The sequence below is a fragment of the Nelumbo lutea genome, chromosome 6 (assembly GCF_056320005.1).
Source record: "Nelumbo lutea isolate HS-2025 chromosome 6, American lotus-T2T, whole genome shotgun sequence".
Classification (NCBI taxonomy): Eukaryota; Viridiplantae; Streptophyta; class Magnoliopsida; order Proteales; family Nelumbonaceae; genus Nelumbo; species Nelumbo lutea.
In genome coordinates, this window is record NC_142689.1 from 63,504,824 (window position 1) to 63,528,486 (window position 23,663).

At 39.3% G+C, this 23,663-nt stretch overlaps 1 protein-coding gene across 3 annotated transcripts in view; it reads right to left on the bottom strand.

The window, feature by feature from the left end:
* Positions 1 to 23,663, bottom strand: part of LOC148849241 (vacuolar protein sorting-associated protein 52 A-like) — a 117,336-nt gene that overhangs the window by 86,009 nt on the left and 7,664 nt on the right. For all 3 annotated transcript variants that reach the window (XR_016100870.1, XM_088950290.1, XM_088950289.1), the window contains exons 5-8: positions 14,626 to 14,683; positions 7,129 to 7,224; positions 4,524 to 4,625; positions 3,568 to 3,651 (exon numbers count right to left, since the gene is read on the bottom strand). Coding sequence is in view for 2 of the 3 variants with exons in the window: in XM_088950290.1 (XP_088806416.1) it covers positions 3,568 to 3,651; positions 4,524 to 4,625; positions 7,129 to 7,224; positions 14,626 to 14,683 (340 nt within the window). In the remaining variant the exon portion in view is untranslated. The remainder of the gene's footprint in view (positions 1 to 3,567; positions 3,652 to 4,523; positions 4,626 to 7,128; positions 7,225 to 14,625; positions 14,684 to 23,663) is intronic.

A 23,663-nucleotide genomic window follows, 5' to 3' on the forward strand; every position in this document is an offset into this window, starting at 1 on the left:
CTCCCTATTGCACTCAAAAAAATGAAGAGGAAGTGTAATGCTCATTGCATCTCACACTATCTTTCCTATAGTGGATTATCTCCTTCCTACCGAGCCTTCCTTTCATCCCTCAACCCCATGTCTATACCCAGGAGTGTTAGTGAGGCTCTCTCCAAACCAAAGTGGAAGACAACAATGTAGGAGGAAATGAAAGCATTGATTAAAAGTCAAACGTGGGAGATTGTGGATTTGCCTAATGGCAAGGAGACAATTGGATGTAGATGGGTTTATACAATGAAGTACAAGGCTGATGAGAATACGGAAAGGTACAAGGCAACGTTGGTTGCAAAAGGGTACACTCAGACTTATGGCATAGATTACTTGGAAACTTTTGCACCAGTGGCAAAGATGAGCTCAATCCAGATTCTTCTATCGCTAGCAGCTACAAACTCTTGGCCACTCTTCCAACTTGATGTGAAGAATGCTTTTCTCAATGGGGACTTGCAAGAGGTGTATATGGATCTTCCAGATGATTTCTACAATGATGTGGAAAAAGGTATGCAGGTTGAAGAAGTCTCTATATGGTCTGAAGCAATCACCTAGAGCTTGGTTTGACAGGTTTAGAAGTGCATTGGTTGTATTTGGATATACTCAAACTCAATCTGATCACACTCTTTTTGTGAAAAAAAGGGGGTCACTAGTGTCATTTTTTGATAGTGTATGTTGATGACATTGTAGTCACAAGAAATGATCTAAGCGAGATTGATACCTTGAAAAAGAATCTGCACAAAGAGTTTTAGATTAAGGATCTTGGGGAGCCGAAGTACTTTCTATGCATTGAGCTGGCAAGGTCCAAGCATGGGATCTTTATCTTAAAGAGGAAGTATGTTCTAGATCTACTACAAGAGACAGAAAAACTTGGGGCAAGGGCAAATGATACACCTATTCATCAGAACCACAGTATAAATGCTTCGAAAGGTGAACTAGTGAAGGATGTTGGAAGGTATCAAAGGTTAGTGGGGCAGTTGCTATACTTATGTATGACACGACCAGACATCTCTTATGCAATGTGTGGTGAATCAATACATGCATGCCCAACAAGTTCAGCATTGGGAGGCTATTGACAGGATATTTTCATATTTGAAGAGACACCCAAGTAGAGGCATATTATTTGTTGTCCATATACAGTTGAAGTTAGAAGCTTATACAAATGCTGATTAGGCAGGGTGTCTAGATGACGAGATCTACATCAGGGGTTTGCATTCTTGTTGGAGGTAATCTAGTCTCATAGAAGAGTAAGAAACACACAATTGTGGCAAGGTCAAGTGCAGAAGCTAAATACAGAGCCATGGCACATGGTGTTTAAAAGCTCCTTTGGATCTGTTCTTTGTTAGGGGAGATTGGAGTTGAGACCGAAGAACCTATGATGCTATATTGCAACAATTAACATTGCCCACAACCCAATTCAGCATGATAGAATGAAGCATATAGAAGTGGATAGACACATTATAAGGGAAAAGATGACATCCAAAGAAGTTTTCTTACCATATATTGCATCTAACTTGCAGCTTACTAATGTTCTTACAAAAGGTGTTGCAAGAAACAAGATGGAGCACGATCTACGCAAATTGGGAATGTGTAACACTTATTCCCAACTTGAGGGGGAGTATTGAGTTTTGAGCATATACTACTTGTTTGTATTTACATAACATGGTTAGGGAGTTATTGGGCCTTAGGCCCATTAGTTTATTTTTAAGTTAGGAGTGCTTATTCAGTTCTTGCAAGTAGCCGACTTACTAAGGGCATACTTGTCTTTGTACCCTCTTATTTGTGAGTATATAATCTAATGAAAGGGGCGGCCAGACCTAGTTTTGGCTTCACCCATTCTCTTCTATCTCTCTTCTCTTTCTTTCTCAGCTGAAACCTTTTCTTCTCTTTCTTTTATAGTTTCTATATCAAAACAGGTCATCCAGACCTTTCTGGCTGATCACTAGTTGGAGGAGGTGCAAGCAGAATTGGAGAAGCTGACAGGCTTAACAACACTAGGACCATACCTAAAAAGGTGGATAAAATGCAACTAAAAGTCAGGTAAAATGACCAAAAAAATTAAGAGTATGGAATGACTAACTACAAATTTGATATTTTTTCCTTAAATACAATGCATGCTATGCAGCATGATTATTCCAAGATATTGGAATACATGTGAAGCAAATTGGCAGAAGAAATAAGGAGATCAATAATAACACCATGTAAGTATATGGATTGTAGGTGGAAAATTTAGTCCAAAGAAGTGTTTTAAAAGGCGTAAGAAGCGTAAGCCTGGAGGTGCACCTCCACGTGAGGTTCCACCAAAACACCCTAAGGCATATGCCAGAGGTGTTGATACCTCTGAGATGTATGCAAGACACATACGCTTCATATGCCTTTTTCATGAGGCTTGCTAGAGGCATATGCCTCATGCGCCTCACGCACACCTCATACAAATAAAGAAAAATGAAATCCTCCTTCCTCTTCTTCCTCCTCCCTCTCCTCCTTCCTCTTCTTCCTCCTCCCTCTCCTCCTTCCTCCTCATCCCCCTCCCCTTAAGGAGGTTTACACCCCCTTGTGTCCGGGAGGCTTTCACCTCTTACGTTCTGAACTATGCCTCAGGCATCCAGTTAGTGGAACACTTCATGCCACACCTCCACATTTTAAAACATTGGTCCAAAGAAAGAGGGAGGAGAGGAAAGGGCTCCCATCAGTAATGTGTGGATGTGAGAAAGCAACGGCGGAGATGATATGCAAAAGGGTTCTTGGCTGCTAAGGGAGGTAGGTGCAGTTATTTTTCTTTCTTCAGCATGTTTCACTTGTCCTGTGGACAGAAGCCTTTATAGGGGAGGAGTGACCTTGTTCAATGTGGTTAATTCATTGTAGTTATTTTGTAGGTTATAAATTTTTCTTTGCTGGTGATTTTGCACTCTTTTGTTTATATATGACTTGCTGGCCTCTCAATGTTGAGGGGGAACAGGAAATAAGATCTTGTTTATTTTCTTCCTTAGGCTTCCCATCTCAAGTGTACCACATGGTTCAAAGAATCAACATGTGCAATACACAAAACTTGCATATTACATGATTCAAAGGGCTGATACTCTTTTTTTCAATTTTTTTAGTCTGGTATTTCAACGATAAACATGGTGGGAGGATTCTAATGGTTAAACATAAAGAACCCCCTAAATCCCTGTATATAGCATTTTGGTGGGTTCAAAAACTGATACATACCATAAGTTATATACCAATGTATTGTGATATTTTGAACTCGGTATAGCACTTGTATAATTTTTCTGTTTTTAGATGCTAATGAAATTGTTGTCATTGATCAAAAAGAGAAAAAGTACCATCAACTGGTAAGACAATTGTTGTATGGAACCAAGTCACAACTTTATAAAAGGTAAAATAGTCATGTAAGAAATCGGGAAATGGCATAAAATAGTCATGTTTATCACACCAAAGTTCTTTCTGGTGAAATCCAAGTACCATTCCACAAGACAAGTTCTTGCAGTTCCTACTTTATGGCACATATTATAAAATAGATATTTGTACAATTCATACCTTCCGATTCTTCAGCTTCAGACCCATATCCATGGACTTCTCCTGAAGACTTTTTATTTCTGAACTTATAGAACCAATCTCAGCCTAGCACAAGATTTCTGTAAATATTAATGATTTCTATAATAAGAAATCCAATTACTCATAGTAATAGGGCATATAAAGAGAAATAGATAAACAACAATGCACACAAGAATCTGAAGATTGAATAATGGAGAGGAGCAAGGACCATCCATTGTGAAACTTATGCAATGAGCGAGAAAATTAAGAAAACTCCATAAAGGATGAGAATATTTCACATGGTTAATAGTCCACATGCACTTCAAGCTAAAAAAATTACTTGATATTACAGTAACAGGATATTAGGCTGAAAAATAAACCAAATTTCTCTAGTTCCTTTTAGAGAGTCAGAATAAAGGGCATTTTTTCTGGAGAAGTCATATCTTTTTCAATTTTTCTCCTTCTTCAGACACTATACATGCAGGTTGAAATTCAACCTTCGACTCAAGAGAAGGGTGATGTGGTAAATTGTAATTGTGTTGCATAAAATCAGGACATAAGTAGTCTACCCTTCACCAACATTCCGCTTTCTCCATTCATCATCAGCATCATCCAAGCCTTATCCCAACAATATGGTGTTGGCTACATGAATCCTCTTTCACCATTCCACTCTGCTTAATGCCAGGACTGAGGTAGGAGAATGTTGCAACCAAAAGAAGTTGAGCATTTCTACCAAGCAAAGAAAAGAAGTTGGGCATAAAGCAAAATAGCTGATATAATATCCAAGCTATAAACAATAGCTTGAAAATCCTTTATTTTGCAAATCTTGTTTAAAAATAAAAATCAGCACCAAGAACAACCAGAAAGCCTTTCAACCATGGAACCACTGATAGCACGTAAAAATTCATTTTTTGTCATGTTCATAATTTAAGAAAAAAGAAAGTAGTATAACAAGATACCTGAAATCCACCAAGAAGGGTTTCCATCTGGGATAAGATGCTGTCACAATCATGAATTTGATCTCGAAGGGAGACTAAATTATCACTCTCTTTTATATAATCCTGTATAATTCAAATGGAAGAGAAAGAGTAGATGAATACATGCAAAAAGAGAAGTGCACTAAGTTTGAATATAGAAAAGCTTCAATTTTTTTTAACTTTACCCTTTTGATAAGGTTCTTCAAAGGAGATTGGAAAAGCAGTTATTATTTATTGTATGTGATTTGTATTGATTCTTCATAAATGATGGAAAATTTTCCATCTAGAGCTTAAGAGCAATGCCAATAATTGGTTCACATATTCAATCTTCGCATACAAACTGGATTTGGAACACCATTTGGATACCACATATCGAGTGTTTAATCTTAGCATACCACACAGAAAAGCAAGAGTGCAAGACAAATGGACTAATCTTAAGATCAAAGCACCATTTGTATGGTTAGAAAAGTCAAATTTTCAAATGATACATATTCAATTACAAGAGGAAGAGAAGTTACTGATTAGTAATGCAATGATAGACTGCAAGAAAATATAATCCATAACTGAGACTCTGAGAGTGGAAAGTTTATTAGTGGAACAAGGACTTAAAGATAGGGATATTGCCTCTCTAATGAAGTATCCTAGTCTCTAAGAGCTCCCAGAGTCCATCCATCCAACTAGCCACAATATGCGAATTAGCTTTTAAAACGAGCCAAACAAAAACCATAACAATGGCAATCTGAGACTGGAAATAATTTCCACTCTAGCGATTGGAGAGGCTAAGAAATTAAGAGCCACCATGAACTGCTCATTCAAGCAGGTCCCTCACATAGCTAATATTATTGCAGATGCTTAAGCTTCAACCAGGACAGAAAGAGATGGAATAGTGTGGGGCTATCTAAACATGGACTGATGGATTAAATTGTAACATAGTATGGTTTTTTTTTGCCCTTTTTACAGTCCACTCCACCTCAGAATTGGGAAATTGTTTGCCCAAATGTATTTATTCCCAGCTTCCCCCTACAAACAGCATCTCCCCCCTGAAAGGGGAATCATTCCCCCCTTGACACTGACCCAAACTGTACGATCAAACTATGAATTTTGAGGTGGAGTGAATGGTAAAAAAACCCTGTTTTGAAGAATAAAGAAAAATTTATTAAAAAGAAAAGAGAAGAAGTACATCAGAATGGTGATAAGGCATCACCAGAAGAACAGCCTCAGGACCCCCAAATAGACCCGCAAACCTCCCACTTTACAAACATGAGGATATCCCACCCATTCCAAGTGGAAGATCAAAGCAAAGACCCCCAACAAAAAAACCCAAAAAAATAAAGGCCCTTGACCCAACATCTGACCTAATCAGAAACCCCTCCTCACCGTCCAAACAAAACTTCAGTCTTCATCTGTGAACGGTCTTCCTGGTCTGGAATCTCCTCATCCCATGACTTAGCTCATTCCCGATAGACTTTCTTCAACTTCTCTTCCTTCTTTCTTTTGAATTCCTCAAAAGCCCTTCTGGCAAACTCCTCACCACCCCAAAAGCACAGACCCAGGCATTTACCAAAACCTCTCTTTTCACTATTTTCTGGATATTCACTTCACCTAAATCCCCATTATTTTCATCATTATTTTGCTGCAAACAGTTCATATCAGACTCAGGACTCCCACCACTTAACTCGTTTTCCCGTTGTTCCTTCTCCAAAAGTGAGACCGAGGTCTGCACTTGCATCAATGTCCCCCTACGTTCAGAACCAGATGTCCCGATTCCTCTCAATCTTTTCCTCCTGTAGACCCATTTGTAATTTTTTGTAGGTCCTGCCCCTGCCAAGCCAAGTTTAAGCCTAATAATAAAATTAGTAGCAAAAAAGTGTTATATAGAATATTATATATTATATAATATATTAATAGTAACAATAATAATATATTATTATAAAATATCTGTCTAGATCGGGCTTCAGCCTTGGGCCCAGGCTTCAGGCTTTATATAGGCCAGGCTCGAGCTCAGGCCTGGTCATTTTTTGTTTATAAAGAGGCAAACCCTGGCCCAATCCCAGCCCAGCCTGGGCCATGAACAGGTCTATTCATAACTACCTTACTGACTTTTCTAGACCATAGGATGCATACAAAGCCATTACAGTTACTATTTGATCCATAAGGGAACCCTAAAAGGGAAATCTGGGATCAGAAAAAAGCAGCCAATAGGTTAAGTAGTTTACCCTCTTTCATTTATTTCTTTGCCTATTACAAACTGTGATAACAACATATCGAAGTAATGACAACACTTAAAGGCCATTACCCAATATTGGTCCTAGCTATCTAGGGTCTTGGGAGGGGTAGACTAGATATGGTCCTAACCTTTGGCATTTTGGAACAAATTCATAAAATTAGCATAGCATACTGTATGGATTTCATGCAAAATGATGTGAAGTGAGGAAAAATACAAATTGTCATGAAATGTGCCAACAAAAGTGTACAAAGATACCCTGCATCATGGCAAGATAGCACTAAGGGTTCCTTTATGCATTTCAAATAAGTACCAGAGTACAAATTGCCAAAAGGTGTTTATATATAACTCAAACCTACCAACCTGAATAGAGTCCAATTCAACCTGTCGTACATTGTTTTCAACACCCTTTGCATACTCCCGCAGTTTTGTGCCTTTAGACAATATATTTGCAACCACCTAAATGAAACAATAAATCATAAGGTCCACATGAGAGGCAATCCATTGAATAATATGACCCCACAAAAGGATCATCAAATGAAAACATAGCATAAAAAGAAGCATGGCAATAAGAAAATGCCAATTATATGAAAGATGTTTTGAGAGATATGTTATACTAGGAGAGTTTAGTATTAGTATACACTTAGAATCTTCTACCAATACTATTCTTTTTTTATTCTTTTTATGTCTTTGTTTTTCCCAAAAAGGGCATTTCTGTAATTGTAAATATAAAGCTCTTCTTAATAAAAGACTAGTGTAAAAGGCACCTGCTATGCACGTGTTCAAATAAAGGGTAAATAACATTATAAAATCAAATTAACTTTATGACCTGCACCAAAACCAAGTGTCCACTTTATAATAGTATAGAATCTATAGATATCCCTTTGGGGACGGGTCAATTCATTAGACACCCCTTATTTTACTGGTTTCGTTCATTGCTACTAGTTGGAATAGGGTTTTGCCAACCAAGAAAGAGTGGCAGCTCGGGAATAAGAAGATTGAAGTATTTTAACAAGGCTTTATTGGGTACCTAGCATTGGGGATATAATGAGGCAGACAGCTTGAGGAGAGAAGTTATATACATGGTAAGTATGACCAAAGGGATGGTAGATGGGACCCTGCTGATGTAAATGTTAGTTCTGGTTACGCCTTGTGGAAAGTAATCCAATGAACTAAGTTGAATTTTTCCTTTTTTTTTGAAAAAAAAATAGCTAAGTTGGATTTTTTGAAGGGTAACAAATATAACATTGGTGATGGAACAAGGGTAAGGTTTTGGTCTGACCCGTGGTGTGAGGGGACTAGCTTGAAGGAGTTGTACCTCTGATTGTTTGATATAGCTCAGAACAAAGAAGCATATATTCTCCTTTCACAATGATAGAACAGTAATGGAACCCTACTTTTAGGAGGAACTTAAATGATTGAGAGATGGGGCAAATGGCTTACCTTTTGCAGAAGATATATAGGCTTAAACTCAAGCAGATCAGAAGCTGCTGATAGAAGGGAATGGAGATGGTGCAAGGATGGTATTTTCTCTGTTTAAGTCTTATTACAACAAGCAAGTGGAGAAGGGGGAAGAAAATTCCCATGGGCAAGTATAAGGTGCATAGTTGCTAGAAGTGATCATGGGCCAGGCTAGGCACCTCTATTAGGCCCTTAGACTGAGACCGGACCTGGTTCCAGACCTATAACTGATTAAAGTCTGCCATTTCATATAAAGTCTGCCAATTCATTTGATTCAGGGCAAGTGACAGAGGTAGTGAGGGAGATAAATTCTGAAGCAGAAGAGAGAGAACTGGGGGACCAAATTTGGGAGTTGATCATGGAACTATTTAGAATCAGAATGGAAGAGGAGCTGAATGAGAAAGAGGGTAGGGTTGAGGAGATTATTTGAAATCCCAATACAATGGAGAAAAGTGGATACAGTGGAAAATCAAAAGGACAATGGAAAAAGAAGAAGGGGTCAGGTAAGAAACTAGAAGGAGAAGGTGGAAGAGTCTAGTAAGACGGTAGGAGAGCTTTCTAAAAAGAGGAAGAAAAAGCTGAGTGAGGTGGAGAGGTTGAAGAGGGGTAAATTATGATAAAGTGAGTGAGGGTAGGAAGGATAAAAAAAAAAGAGTAAAGAGGGTGGTGTGGTTGGGGCAACCTGATATGTTTGTCCATGAAGTTAATAAGCTGGAACATAAGGGGTTTGGGGAGTTTAAAGAAAAGGTGAGTGATCAAAGACTTCTTGAGAAGAGAAAAGCCAGATGTGGTCTTAATACAAGAATCAAAATTGACTGGGGTGGACAAGAAATGGGTGAGGAGTATCTGGTCAACAAGAAATTTGAGTTGGGCCTTTGCACATTCTTGGGGAGCTTCAGGGGGAATTAATACTTTGTGGAGAAATGAAAACTGCGAGTGTGAAGAAGAATTAATTGGGAACTTCTCGGTGTCAATAAAACTGAAGAGAAAGGAAGATGGGTGGGCTTAGGTGTTAACTAATGTCTATGGTCTCACCTCTTATAGGGAAAGGGAAGGTTTTGGGGAAGAACTAGTAGCCGTTAGGGGTTTGTGGGATGTCCCTTGGTGTTTGCGTGGAGATTTCAACGTAATAAGATTCTTGAATGAGTTCAATAACCCCAGTCATAGGATTACATCTAGCATGAGGAAGTTTAATCTCTTTGTGGAGAATTTTGAATTGCGGGACCTCTCTCTTCAGCAAGCAAATTTTACCTAGTCAAACCTCCAAGAAATCCCTACCTGTTGTTATTTAGATAGGTTCCTCTTTACAGTGGATTGGGAAGCTGAATGGGGGATTTTAGGTGTTACAGCATTGCTGAGACCTGTTTCAGATCATTGCCTAATCAGATTGTCTCAAGAAAGAGTGGATGGAGGCCCGTGCCCTTTTAGGTTTGAAAATATGTGGTTACTTCATCCAGAGTTTCTAGATAAGGTAAAAGAATGGTGGGAAGTGGACCAAGTGGAATTCCAATGGAAGGGGTATACGTTTTACAAGTAACTACAACTCTTGAAAGCTAGACTCAAGATTTGGAACAAAGAAGTTTTTGGTAGAATAGAGGAAAGGAAAGTGAAAATCAGTCTAAGAGTGCAGGAGTTAGATGGACTAGAAGTTGAAAGAAGGTTGGGGGAGGAGGGTAGGGTGGAAAGATGGAATTTGAAACAGGAACTAGAAGATCTTAGGAAGGAGGAGATAAGTTGGAGGCAAAAACCATGTGCAAATGGCTAAAGGAAGGGGACATCAATACAAGGTTCTCATTGGTTGGCAAATGGGAGGAAAAGGAAGAATTCTATTTCAAAATTGGAGTGGGATGGCCAATTGCTCACAAGGGAAGAGGATATAGCTCAAGCTTTGGTTAATCACTTCAAATTAGTGTATGACAACCCAGGGAGACCTAATGAGAGCTTAGAGGACTTGGAGTGGTGGGTGGAAAATAGTGACTTATTGGAATCTTTGGAAAAAAGATTTGAGGCCCAAGAAGTGAGAAATGCAATCTTCTCCATGGATCGATGTAAAGCTCCTAGGCCTTATGGTTTTTCAATGGCCTTTTATCAAGATTGTTGGGAGATAATTAGAGAGGATATGTTGGAGGTTTTTGAAGAGTTCTATGACAGAGGCAATTTTAACTTGGGAGCAAATGCAACTTTTATGGCCTTGGTTCCTAAGAAGAAGGACGCTCTCCAACCAAAGGATTTCAGACCTATAAGCTTGGTGGGAAGCAGGTATAAGATCATCTCTAAGGTCCTAGCGCTAAGATTAAAAAAAGATTCTCCCATCTCTAATCTCACCCTATCAAGGGGCCTTTGTAGAAGGAAGACAAATTGTAGATCAAATACTTATTGCCAATGAATGTGTTGAGGTGAAGAGGAGGAGAAAGGAAAAGGGGTTGGTTTGCAAATTGGATCTTGAAAAGGCATATGACATGGTGGACTGGGATATTTAAATAGAGGTTCTCAAGCGGAAAAGATTTGGGGAGAGATGGTGCAAATGGGAGAAGGAATGCATTTCTTCATGTCGTTTCTCAATACTAGTGAATGGTGTAGTTAGGGGTTTCTTTCCTACAAAGAGGGGTATTAGGCAAGGAGATCTGTTGTCCCCATTCCTCTTTACCCTAGTAACTGATTTTTTGAGTGCCATGATTTCAAGGGCTGATGCTAACAATTTGATAAGAGGTTGGAGGATTGGTAGGGAGGAGGTGGTCATCACACACTTACAATTTGCGGATGACATCATCTTGTTTTGTGACGGGAAGGAAGGGGAATTACGAAACTTAAAGAGTCTAGTGCTTCAGTTTGAAAAGAAGTCCAATCTTAAAGTGAACTGGGGAAAAAGTTGTGTGGTAGATTCCCTAGTTAGGATTTTGGGGTGTGAAGTGGGGGACTGGCCTTTACAATATTTGGGACTACCACTGGGAGGGAACCCAATGGTTGAGAGTTTTTGGTACCCTGTGATTGAAAGATTCTCCAAGAGGTTAGCAAATTGGAAGAGGAATTACATCTCTTTAGGGGGTAGGATAACCTTAATCAAGTCAACCTTGGCCAACCTACCAGTTTATTTCCTGTCTACCTTTAGAGTACCAATGAAAGTAGCTAACCAATTAGAGAAGATAATGAGGGATTTCTTGTGGGAACCAAGGGATACTAAGAAGGATCACTTAGTGAAGTGGGAGGTGGCTTCTAGGAGAAGGGACGATGGAGGCCTTGGGTTAGGAAATATAAGATTAAGAAACACGGCTCTGCTGGGGAAACAGATTTTTAGACTACCGATGGAACAGGACAGACTTTGGTCTAGAGTGATTGTTAGTATTCATGGATTGGCAAATAACGGTTGGGATGCAAGCGACCCTGGGGCTTCTCAATGTTCTCCTTGGAAAGCCATTCAAGGTATTTTGCCTCTTATACTCCCTTATTTCAAATATGATGTTTGCACTGAAATAAAGTCTTGTTTTGGGAAGATGTTTGGGTTGGTGAAAACTCCCTTAGAGATAGATTTCCTTCCCTTCTATTTATTCCTTGTCTGAAAACAAAAGAAAAGTGATCTCTTCAGTGTTAGTTGATAACTCCTGAGATTTGGGCTTGAGAAGAGGTCTAAGGGATTCTGAAATGGGGATGGTTGATGATTTGATCACTTAGTTAGGGGAAGTATTTCTTAATCAGTCTTGTAGAGATAGCAGAATTTGGAAACCTTCCCCTTTTGGTTTTTTCAATTGCTCTTCTTTCTATAACATTTTGCTTTAGACCGCTAACCTTGTAGGGAACTTTACTTCAAAGGAGGTGTGGGGTAGCCCTGTACCCCCAAAAATTCAGGCCTTTTGCTGGGAAGTGGCACTCCAAAAAATCAACACCTTGGATTTATTGCAAAAAAAGAGGCCAAATATGTGCCACTCCCCCCGTGTTTGTTGTCTCTGTTTGGGTTCTGGTGAGACAATTTCACATTTACTAATCTCATGTCCCTTTGTGTTCTTTATTTGGTCTTGGTTCTCTTCTCTCTTTAGCTGCAGTTAGAATCCCTCCTCGAGCATGGTGAACCTCTTTGGTCCAACTTTTTGCAGGCAACCAACGGTTCGTGGAAGGATTATGTGGAGAGCCACTAGAGTTACTGTATTGTGGTCAATGTGGGAGGAAAGAAACAATAGGATCTTCAAAGGTAGTTGTAGATCCAAGAGGTTAAGGAGAACTAATAAGGTTATCCATTGGTTGAAATCCTATGATCTTTTTAAGGATTTATCAGCTGATACATTTATAGAAGTTGGGGTATTGTGGCATCTACTACTACTTCCAAAGCTATTATACAGGAAGTTTGGTCCCCACCGGCACAACAAAGGGTGAAACTGAACTTTGATGGAAGCTCTATAGGAAATCCGGTCCCATCTAGTAATAGGAGGTGTTTTCAGAGATAATGAAGGCAAGATAATAGCTCTATATTCAAGTCCAGTAGGAGTTGGAGACTCCTTAAGAGCAGAAATCTTGGCACTACATCAAGGTGTAAAACTGGCCAAACAATTGGGGCTACAGCAGATTGAGATAGAGGGAGACTCCAAATTGGTAATTGGGTGGATACAATCAGGGCAGCTAGGAATTTGGCAATATAGACAGTTGATAAGGGAAATTCTTAGAATAACAAGGGAGGTGGGTGTTTGTTTCAAGTGGGTAAGGAGATCAGCAAATGGTTTTGCTGATGCCCTAGCAAAACAAGGGACTGTAAGGGAGAGACTTTATTGGGCAGTGTTGTAATATTTGATGTTTATTGGATCAACCTCTTCTAATAAGGGTTGACTACTGTTTCAATTTAATTTATCTCTAATGAAAGTTATCGTTTCTGATAAAAAAAAAAACTGATTGAAATTTGACATTTGAAAATTTAAAATTTGAAGAAACCTTCCTCCTGAAGTGTTTCAAGTGGAAGTGTGTCATTCGCATAGTGTTTCCTTTCTCCCTCTACCGCCATGTCTGTCACTATGTCTCAACCTCCACCAGCTAACCACTCACAGGCAGTTTCTCTTACAAGTGTGTTTCTTCTCTTCCCTTACCAATGTCATTAAAATCTTATGATTTACGATACGATTCATGATTTGAATCACAAATCCCAAGGGTTTCGATTTGAATCTTATGTTCGAATCCTTTTTTGCAAAAATCTTATGATTTATACAATTCTTACGATTCAAATCAATTCAATTAAGAATTAGTTCTCTACTTTGTCATTTTATTTTGTTAATATTTATTTTGTCAAAGCCTCAAAGGTGACTTGTTTTAAAGAGCTTACTAGAAATTAACTTATTTACATTATTTAAACCATATATTGAGTTTATTTTCCATCATATATAGGATAAAGAGTCATGGCATGTGGGTTATTTGACTTCCAAGTCAAACTTGATTATATCATCTTAAGACTTCTATTGTGTAAGTGGTAAATTCTGTTGATGTAGGTTCATACATGGTAGATATGGATTAAAATTTGGATAGAATCACTTTTCTATATATTTTTTGCCTTTAGCATATCTATATTTTATTTTTTACAAGTTTTCAATTCAATTTTCTCTACGATTTACAATACAATACAGTTTTCAGAACACTGCCCTCCACTATAATCACAAAAGAGTCTCCACCTAACTAAAAAAGAAAGTGCTTTCTTCCTTAGCGAACTTGCTTCACAATTACACAGAAGTGAGAAGAAAGGCACTGGCACAGGAAAGAGCTGAACCTGATGCTAGGGCGAGACAAGGAGAGACTATTATCCCTGGTGGGACGAAAGGAAAGAACCTACAAAATCAGGAACATTTGCTGAAGGGAAGAGCCACAAAGGACAGAGGAGGAAGGAGCTTCTAGGGACACAAGAATACCAGGAGTTGGGCCAAAGTACAGGCTCAATAACATGGATCAGTTTGGTCAAGGGATCCATGGACAACTGTTTTGAGTTGAGCCTTCTATTTTCCTGTACCATTTTTTATCAATAAAAGAGCAGGAGACTAAGGAGGGTCTAGAGTCTAGATTCTAGATTAGTAGTATGTAAATCAACCAATCGTCCTAAGAAGTGAGTACTTGTTGTTTCGTGGGTTTTATGCACGTTCATGCAATGAATGTTGTTGTTGTTTCTGATGAAAAAACAAAAAATATGTCTGAAGCAAATGAGTAGATAGATATTTGGATAGATGAAAAGATATTTGCAAATAATTAGATTATCTGATATCATTTAAATATTTATAAATTATAATATATTATATTCAAGATATCATTGATTCAGAAAATTGCTTTTCTTTTTTATAGAACTGTTAATTTCTCATGAAAGAATGTCTATCAGAAAAACAATATAATGCTTCATAAGGCCAGTAAGACCTAAAAGAAAATAAAACGTTGATTACTTACATCATCATTCTTACATTCTTCCAGTTCTTCTTGAAGTCCTTCAAGAGACAAATCATCACTGCAGGAAAAAGTTCAAGAGATTCCTCGTGATGTGATATTGAGAAGGAAAGCAAGTGACAACAAAAGTCGATAGCTTAAAAAATTAAAAAAAAAAAAAAAAGAACTTGAAGAAAAATAAGGCAGAAAATGTATCAATTTTCTTTCATTCACAAATATATGCTTCACAAAGAAAAAGAGAACAGAAGAAATGCTAAACCTTTTTGATAAGTAACTTAAATTTCATCAGAAGATCACTATTATACATCATTACAAACATCCCAAGGGAGAGGTGTGAGGTTCACCTCATCCATAGAAAACTAAAAAAGCATTATTATTGAACCCAATATAACTGATCCAGTGACCCCTATACACCCCTTGTTTAGCTAGAAAAATGAACCAGGTTATTTGCAAACCTTCTTTCCCAATGCACACTCACTGTCATAGTATTGGTTAACCACTTAAGCTTCTTAATTTCATCCTTATAAGCCCTAATAACAGTTTTGCAGACTCTAGCCAATCCACCATTAGTTTGGAATTTCCTTCAACAATCAGCTTGTTCAGAAAAAAATGCTTAATCATCAACTAAGCAGATGTAATAGAAGGTTATTTTACATGTATGAAAAATCCTGACAATACAAACAATATTGCAGCCCATGTGCATCATCCAAAACTCCAAAACTTGATGATATAGAAACAGAACAGTTTCAGTACAAAGAATTCTCTTCTGTGTTGCTGATAATAATAATAATACAACAGTTTCAGTGCAAAGTATAAGTTGTTAATATTAGACTACATAAGAGGTCTTTCCTTCTCTCTTTGATCTCTCTAGTTTCAAAGGAAACCTGTATTTGATAACTCTGGGCTTTGAGGAGGAGGGGTTCAGATTCTAGAGTGTGGGCCCACAATCAATCAGGGCCATTGTCCTGCAAATCTTTTATGAATTCTCTTGTAGCCACCTCCCGCTCTCCTTTCCTTATTAAGGAGATTTGATCTCGGCCTATTCCTCCAAAAGTCAATGTTTTCTATTAGGAAGTGTTTCATGGCTCCGTTAACACCTGTGAATTGCTTCAAAGGAAAAGACCAATTGGTGCTTGTCCCCAAGTTGGTGCTTCTAATGTAAGTTTTATGGTGAGACAGCCTTTCATGTGTTGGGTGGAAGAAATTAAACTTTGATAGTAGTTGCATGGGCAACCCTGGCCCAACAGGTATTGGTGGGGTAATTAGGGAAGAAGATGGAAACATTCTAGCCATGTATTCAGGTCCTGTTCAGCATGGAGATGTGGTGAGATCAGAACTGATGGCAGCAGTGTATGGAGTAGAGAAAGCTAAAGAAATGGGGATTGATAGGCTGATTATTGAAGGTGATTCAAAAATAGTTGTGGGTTGGCTGAAAAGGGGAAAAAGTAATATGGAAGCTAAGGAATGAGTTCAAGAACTTCAAACAGATATATAAAGACATGATAGTTCAAATAAAGAGGATTAAGAGATCTGCAAACAGTATGGCCGATGGTTTAGCTAAACAAGGAATTCAGAGACAATCCATATTCTGGGCTGTTTTCTAAATATTGGGATAGTTCTTCTTGGGCATGTTGTTTCTGCTCACGAGTTCTTGTTTATATCTTCTTTTTGAATTTAATGAATCAATTTTTGTGTTTCTGATCAAAAAAATATTAGACTACATATGCTCAGCTTTCCAGTAAAGAAATACAAAGGACTCATCTAGAAACCTTGCATCCGTGTTTTTTGAACAACTACTTAGGGCCTGTTCGTTTCCTCTTAACTCTTATCTCTTAAGAGAAATCTTTTAACTTTAAGAGAAAAATGGTTGTTCGTTTCCTCTTATCCCCCATCTCTTAAAGTGCAATCATACAAGTTTTTGTTTTCCAATGATACCCCCAAAAAAGACAAATAAAAACTCTCATATATGGGGTCAAAATGGATATTTGATAATTTTCAGAATTCAGAATTCAGAGTTCAGAACAACATTCCCTACATTCAGAGTTCAGAGGAAAGAAAAGTTCACCAATACCAATATACCTCTTAATGTAATTATTGCACTTTCAGATGTCAGACTTCAGAGCAAATGAACAGGCCCTTATATTCTTATTATTTTTATGATCAAATTAATTTTATTAATTAAGAATAATGTACATATATGGAAACAGCCTCACTGTATGTGCAGGGGTAAGGCTGTGTACTTCAGTCCCTCCCCAAACCCCTGCATTAGCGGGAGCCTCATGCATTGCACTGCCCTTACAAGAATAATGTACATATACATTCACCCTTCGAAGGGATAAGGACCCATCTCTCATCTTTTTACTTTCCTACTGTTGCATCCAAAATAAATGATCTCTTCCTACCACTTATGTGGCTAAAACATCAAGCATGCTATTCACTTCCCTTTGTACCAATTCAAACCCTCACATCCAAGCCTCTAGTCAGCCATTTAAATATCTTTAATTCATTTCTATGAGACCACAGAGCTACTCATTATCCTGCAACCACCCTAGAACAAAGCATGGATTTTGTGCTATTCCTCCCTAGAACCAACCATCTCTCACCATCTCTCATCTTTTTACCGAGGCATGATTCCATTTATGTTGTGGTTAACCGCTTATCCAAAATGGCTCATTTCATTCCTTGTAGCAAGACACCTGATGCTGTACACATAACACAACTATTCTTTAAGGAAGTTGTGTGTTTGCATTGCCTAACTAATACTATTGTTTCAGATAGAGAGGCCAAATTTATGAGTTGCTTTTTTTTATCAATAACGATGAACTTTATTAAAAGATTGAGACGATTACATAGCAAGGGAGCTAAACAATCTTAACTCCCGAATACAGTCAAGGTACACCTAAAATAAAAAGCAATTACAACACAGTCCAAAAAATAGAGTTTCTGTTCACCCCCTGCCTAGCTAGACCATCTGCCAATGAATTTGCATTTCTCTTTACCCATGTACATTGAGTTTCAAAGTCCTTAGCCAGCCACTTAAATTTCCTCTTTTCATTGCTGTAATTCCAAAGCCTAGAGTTGTCCTCTTTTAGCCAATTCACCACAATTTCGGAATCTCCTATGATCAATTTATTGATATTCATGTCTTTAGCCCTTTGTACCCCTTCAAGAACTGCTATTATTTCAGCCCTCAAGGAGTCTCCCACCCCAATTGGACCAGAATACATGGCTAATAGATTCCCTTTTTCATCTCTTATGGCTCCCCCTATTCCAAATGGCCCTGGATTGCCCATACTGCTTCCATCAAAATTCAGTTTAGTAAAACCGTGAGGTGGAGGGGTCCAACAAGAGCTCAAAACCTTCTTAGCTAAAGCTGATTCTGCAATCTACTTCCACTTTCTTAGCATCTCATCTACTGAGAAATCTACAAACATGTCCAAAGTTTTCAACCAATGTATCACCCTAATATGGGTAACCTCCGATATTACTTCCAAACCTCTCTCCTTTTCTGAAAAAATTCATGAGTTTTCTCTTCCCAAATAGTCCAACAAACTGCAGCCCTAACACATCACCACATAATCTTAGCCCTTTTTGTAGACCAATTAGGAGTAGATGTGAATAAGCTTTGCACATTCAAAGGGGGAGTCCACATGCACACAAACAGAGAAGTAAACCACTCCCAAATGAATTTAGCAAACTGATAGGAAATTAGTAAGTGGTATCCAAATTCACCATCAGCTTTACAGAGGGCACACCAATGAGGAGACAAACAACTATTAGGTATTTTCTTTTGAAGCAAATCTCATGTATTAACTCTTTCCAAAAAGGCTTCCCAACAGAAACTCCCAACCTTCGGAGGTATAGGTTGACACCACACCTCTTTAACAGGGAAGGTCAGTCCAAAAGAAGAAGGTTGTAATAGAGCTTGAGGCACAGGTGAAGGAACCCAAGGCCAAGGGAGTGAGTGTCCAGATTCTATTGTCTGCCTTGGTTAGCTCCAGGAAGACCCCATCAAGGATGGATAGTGTTGAGTGGCCCAGTTTGTTTTGTTGAGTGGCCCAGTTTGTCTTTAGTTTGCTTTTATTAATTAGGAAGTTGTTGGGCCTTAGGCCCATTAGTTTTTTATTTTTAAAAGTTGTGACTATTCAGTTTTAGTAGCCGCCCTACTAAGGGCATCTTTGTAATATCTCATCTTTAAGTTAAATATAAATATAATGAGGGGCTGGCGGCTAGGGTTAAGTTTCTCATAATCCTAGTTGGCCTCCTACTCTTTTCTTCTCCTTCCCTCTCTACTGCTGAAATCTTCATCTTCCTCCTCTTTCTTTCACAAGAAGCTTGACCGAATCAGCAAATAGTGATCTCTACTTGGTATCAGAGCAGGTTGAAGGTTCTTGAAGTTGTTCTCTCATGCAGCCCTAGATCAGCCGACTGCATGGTGATTTAAGAGGTTGATCGAAGCTCTCAGGTAAGCCCAATTTTTGGATTTTCTTGATGGATCTGTGTGTCCTGTAGCTGGTCTAGGGTTTCTCATTAGAATCAGGAAAAACTGGAGAAAGGGGAAGAGTCCTGTTTTTGCTGGACTCTTCAAATTTGACCTAGGAAGAGGCGCCCTAGTTTTTTAAGGTTCCTTGGAGTTTTTTGTAAGGAGTGATTCAAGTCCCACATGGTTTGGAGGCTTCTAGAGAGGGCGGTTGTCTTCTCTCTCTTCTCCCATCCCATAGAAAAAGAATCATTTGTGGGAAGAAAGCCCAGAACACCAAGAAAGTGTTGTTGGTTCCAAAAGGTGTCTTGTTTGATCTTGCTGCAAATTTTAGTTATTTTCTTTACCTTTTTTGAGAAGCATGGAGGGCCACAAAGTTGAAAGTAAGCCCGGGAGTGAAATGGGACCAGTGGGAGGGGGTGTTGGAGACCCCTTCGGGGCTGGAACCATTACTACAGTTAGATTGGATGGTGCAAACTACTTGGAATGGTCACAATCTGCAAAGATGGCCATTGGAGCTCATGGGAAATTAGGGTATATCACTGGTGAAGAGGTGTAACCCGAAACTATCAACTCCCGATGGGTGCAGGAAAATTATATGGTGATGACTTGGTTGTGCAATTCCATGTTGCCACATATAAGTAAAAATTTCTTATGGGCAAATACTGCTAAGGAGATATGGGATGGGGTTGCAGAAACCTATTCACAAAGGGAGAATGTTGCTAGGGCTTATTAGCTAAGAAATCAGATTATTGCTACAAGGCAGGGAGATAGATCTGTTGCAGCCTATTTTTCAGCCCTTAAGACCATGTGGCAGGAGATTGACCATTTGGAAACCTTTGCTTGGGAAACCACCAAGGATGCAGCTACCTATCAAAGACATTTAGAGAAGTATAGGGTGTTTGAATTCCTTGCTGGCCTTAACCCTGAGTATGATATTGCACGACAGCATCTTCTTTCCAGGGATAGTGTCACTCTCTCCCGAGCATATGCTTTTGTGTCAGAAGAGGAGTGCAAGAGGAATGTGATGATGAAAACCCAAATTTCTTATCAGTTTGCCATGGTAAGTGTTGTGAAACCCAAACAAAGTGGCGGTGAAATCAAGAAGGAAGACAAAAGAGACTTGGTTTGTGACTACTGTAAGAAGCCTAAACATACAAGAGATACTTGCTAGAAGCTTTACCCACATCTTGTGCCGACTAGATTGAATAATAAGAAGGGAAATGCGCACATGGAAGTTACCGGTGACACTCCGGCCCCTCTTACTATAGCTGCTTTGGAGTCTGTTGCAGCTGCTGCAGTAAGGGCCGAACTTGAGAGGTATGGGCTACTTCTGAACCAGCGGGATACAGCTAGTTCCAGTTCAACCACAAGCAGACAACAAGGTACAGGTAGCACTGGTGGAGCTCACTCTACCTCCTTTGCTCACACAGGTAATTCACATGTCACTGCAAATTATGTTTCCACTTGAGGTAAAGAGGGACCTCTCTTGGATGTTGTATTTTGCAGGATCTGGATTCAAAGAGGACGATTGGGAGTGGTCGTGAAGTGAATGGAATCTACCTCCTGGATGTTCTTCCCCCTCACCAGAGTCATCATGTTAGCAGGGACAGTGAGTCAGGATCTGTGAGTCAGATTATGCTTTGGCATAATCGTTTGGGCCATTTATCTTTTTCTTCTTTGAGTTCTTTGTTTCCAAAACTCTTTGAGTCTGTTAGTCTATCAACTCTAGAGTGTGAAGGTTGTCAACTTGGAAAGCATTGTAGACATTCTTTTAAACCTAGTAATAAAAGATGTTCTTTTTTTTATGTTATTCATTCGGATATGTGGGGCCCTTACCATGTTCCTTCTATGGGAGGCTATCGCTATTTTCTCCTATTTGTGGATGATTTCTCCCGATACTCTTGGATTTACCTGATGAAATCCCGCGATGAAATACCATCCTTGGTGAGGCATTTTCATCAAATGGTACTAACACAGTTTGGAACAAGAATAAAGGTGTTCAAATCTGACAATGCCAGGGAATTTTTTGAAAGACATTTTGCCTCGTATTTGTTAGAATATGGTGTTGTCCATCAGAGCAACTGCTCCTACAGTCCACAACAGAATGGTGTTGCAGAAAGGAAGAACAGATACATTGTTGAGACTACAAGAAGCATGATGATCACATCTACAGTTCCGGTTCGGTTTTGGGGTGATGCAGTTCTCACAGGAGTATATCTGATTAACAAGGTGCCTTCTCGTATACTTGGATTCAGCACTCCATTCAGCCTTCTTTTTCCTCAGGGGGAGATGTTTCATATTCCTCTCAGGGTGTTTGGGTGTGTCTGCTTTGCACACATCCTTCGTCCTCACCGCTCGAAGCTTGATCCCAAGCCAAAGAAGTGTGTCTTCCTTGGATACGCAGAGAATCAGAAAGGGTACCGCTGCTATGATCCAGTCTCTGGGAACCGATATGTTACCATGGATGTCACCTTTTTTGAATCCACGTACTTCTTCTCACAGAATCCTTCTCAGGGGGAGTGTTTTGGGGAAGTAAGTCAGCAATCTATCCCTCTCCCAGTTCCAGTCCCTATGTCACCTCCTGTGCTTGACCACCACCCGATGCCACCTACCTTGCCACCTCCTTTGCGTTGTCTCTCAGCATTACTCACGACAGAGACTTCACAAGGTGGTTGATTCCACTACAGCAGAACTCACATCACTTCCTATCGATCCCTTGGAGACTCCAGATTCGGCTAATATGGATTCAAGTACTCCTCTTGATCCCGCTACTATTTCAGTTCCCATTGATCCTACTAACTCTGTTACAGATAACCTTGATCTCCATATCGCTCTTAGAAAAGGGAAGAGAAAGTGTACTGCTCATTGTATTTCACAGTACTTATCCTACAGTGGACTTTCTCTTTCCTACCATGCTTTTCTCTCTTCTCTTGATTCAGTGTCTATACCCAAGGGTGTTAGTGAGGCTCTCTCCAAACCTGAGTGGAAGACAGCTATGTAGGAAGAGATGGAAGCTTTAATTAAGAATCAGACATAGGACATTGTGCACCTACCAGAAGGCAATGAGACATTTGGATGCAGATGGGTTTACACAATAAAATATAAGGCAGATGGAAGTATAGAGAAGTACAAGGCAAGACTTGTCGCAAAAGGGTACACACAAACCTATGGCATTGATTATTTAGAGACTTTTGTGCCAGTTGCAAAGGTGACCTCCGTTCAGATACTCCTTTCCCTTGCTGCCTCATACTCTTTGCCCTTGTTTCAACTGGATGTGAAGAATGCTTTCCTAAATGGGGATCTGCAAGAAGAAGTGTATATGGATCTTCCTACTGGTTTTTACAATGATACTGAAAAAAGAAAGGTATGTAGGCTTAAGAAGTCACTATATGGCTTGAAACAATCTTCCAGAGCATGGTTTGACAGATTCAGAAAGGCCTTGATTGATTTTGGCTACACTCAAACTCAATCCGATCACACTTTGTTTGTGAAGCGCAGGGGATCTTTGGTGTCAGTCCTAATTGTTTATGTGGATGATATTGTTGTCACTGGGAATGATTTGAGTGAGATTGATAGTCTGAAGAGGAACCTACATAAGGAATTTGAAATTAAGGATCTTGGAGAACTAAGATACTTCTTAGGCATTGAAGTTGCAAGATCGAAACATGGAATTTTTATCTCTCAAAGGAAATATGTCTTGGACCTTCTTCAAGAGACAGGGAAGCTTGGAACAAAGGCAATTAGCACCCCTATTGATCAGAACCATAAAATCAGTGCAACAGAAGGTGAACCAGTAAAGGACCTTGAGAGATATCAGAGACTTGTGGGTCGGCTGCTATACTTGTGTATGACAAGACCATACATCTCCTATGCAATGAGTGTAGTAAATCAATACATGCATGCCCCACGAGTCCAGCATTGGGAGGCAATTAACAGGATCCTTGCTTGTATGAAGGGACACCCAGGCAAAGGCATATTGTTTACTAATCATGGACAGTTGAAACTAGAGGCTTACACAGATGCCGATTGGGCAGGATGCCTTGATGACAGAAGATCAACTTCAGGAGTGTGCACCCTGGTTGGGGGTAACCTAGTCTCATGGAAGAGTAAGAAACAAATAGTGGTGGCAAGATCAAGTGCTGAAGCCGAATATAGGGCCATGGCGCACGGAGTTTCAGAACTTCTCTGGATCCGTTCTCTGTTAGAAGAAATTGGTGTACAAGCAGAAGAACCAATGATGCTATACTGTGATAACCAGGCAGCAATTAACATTGCCCATAACCCAGTCCAGCATGACCGAACTAAGCACACTGAAGTGGATAGACATTTTATCAGAGAAATTGTAGCTTCTGGAGAAGTCTGTCTTCCATACATTGCTTTTGATCTGCAACTCGCTGATGTTCTCATAAAGGGTGTTGCAAAGAACAAGCTGGAGCATGATCTACGCAAGTTGGGAATGTGTGACATTTACTCCCAACTTGAGGGGGAGTGTTGAGTGACCCGGTTTGTTTTGTTGAGTGGCCCGGTTTGTCTTTAGTTTTATTTTATTTAATTAGGA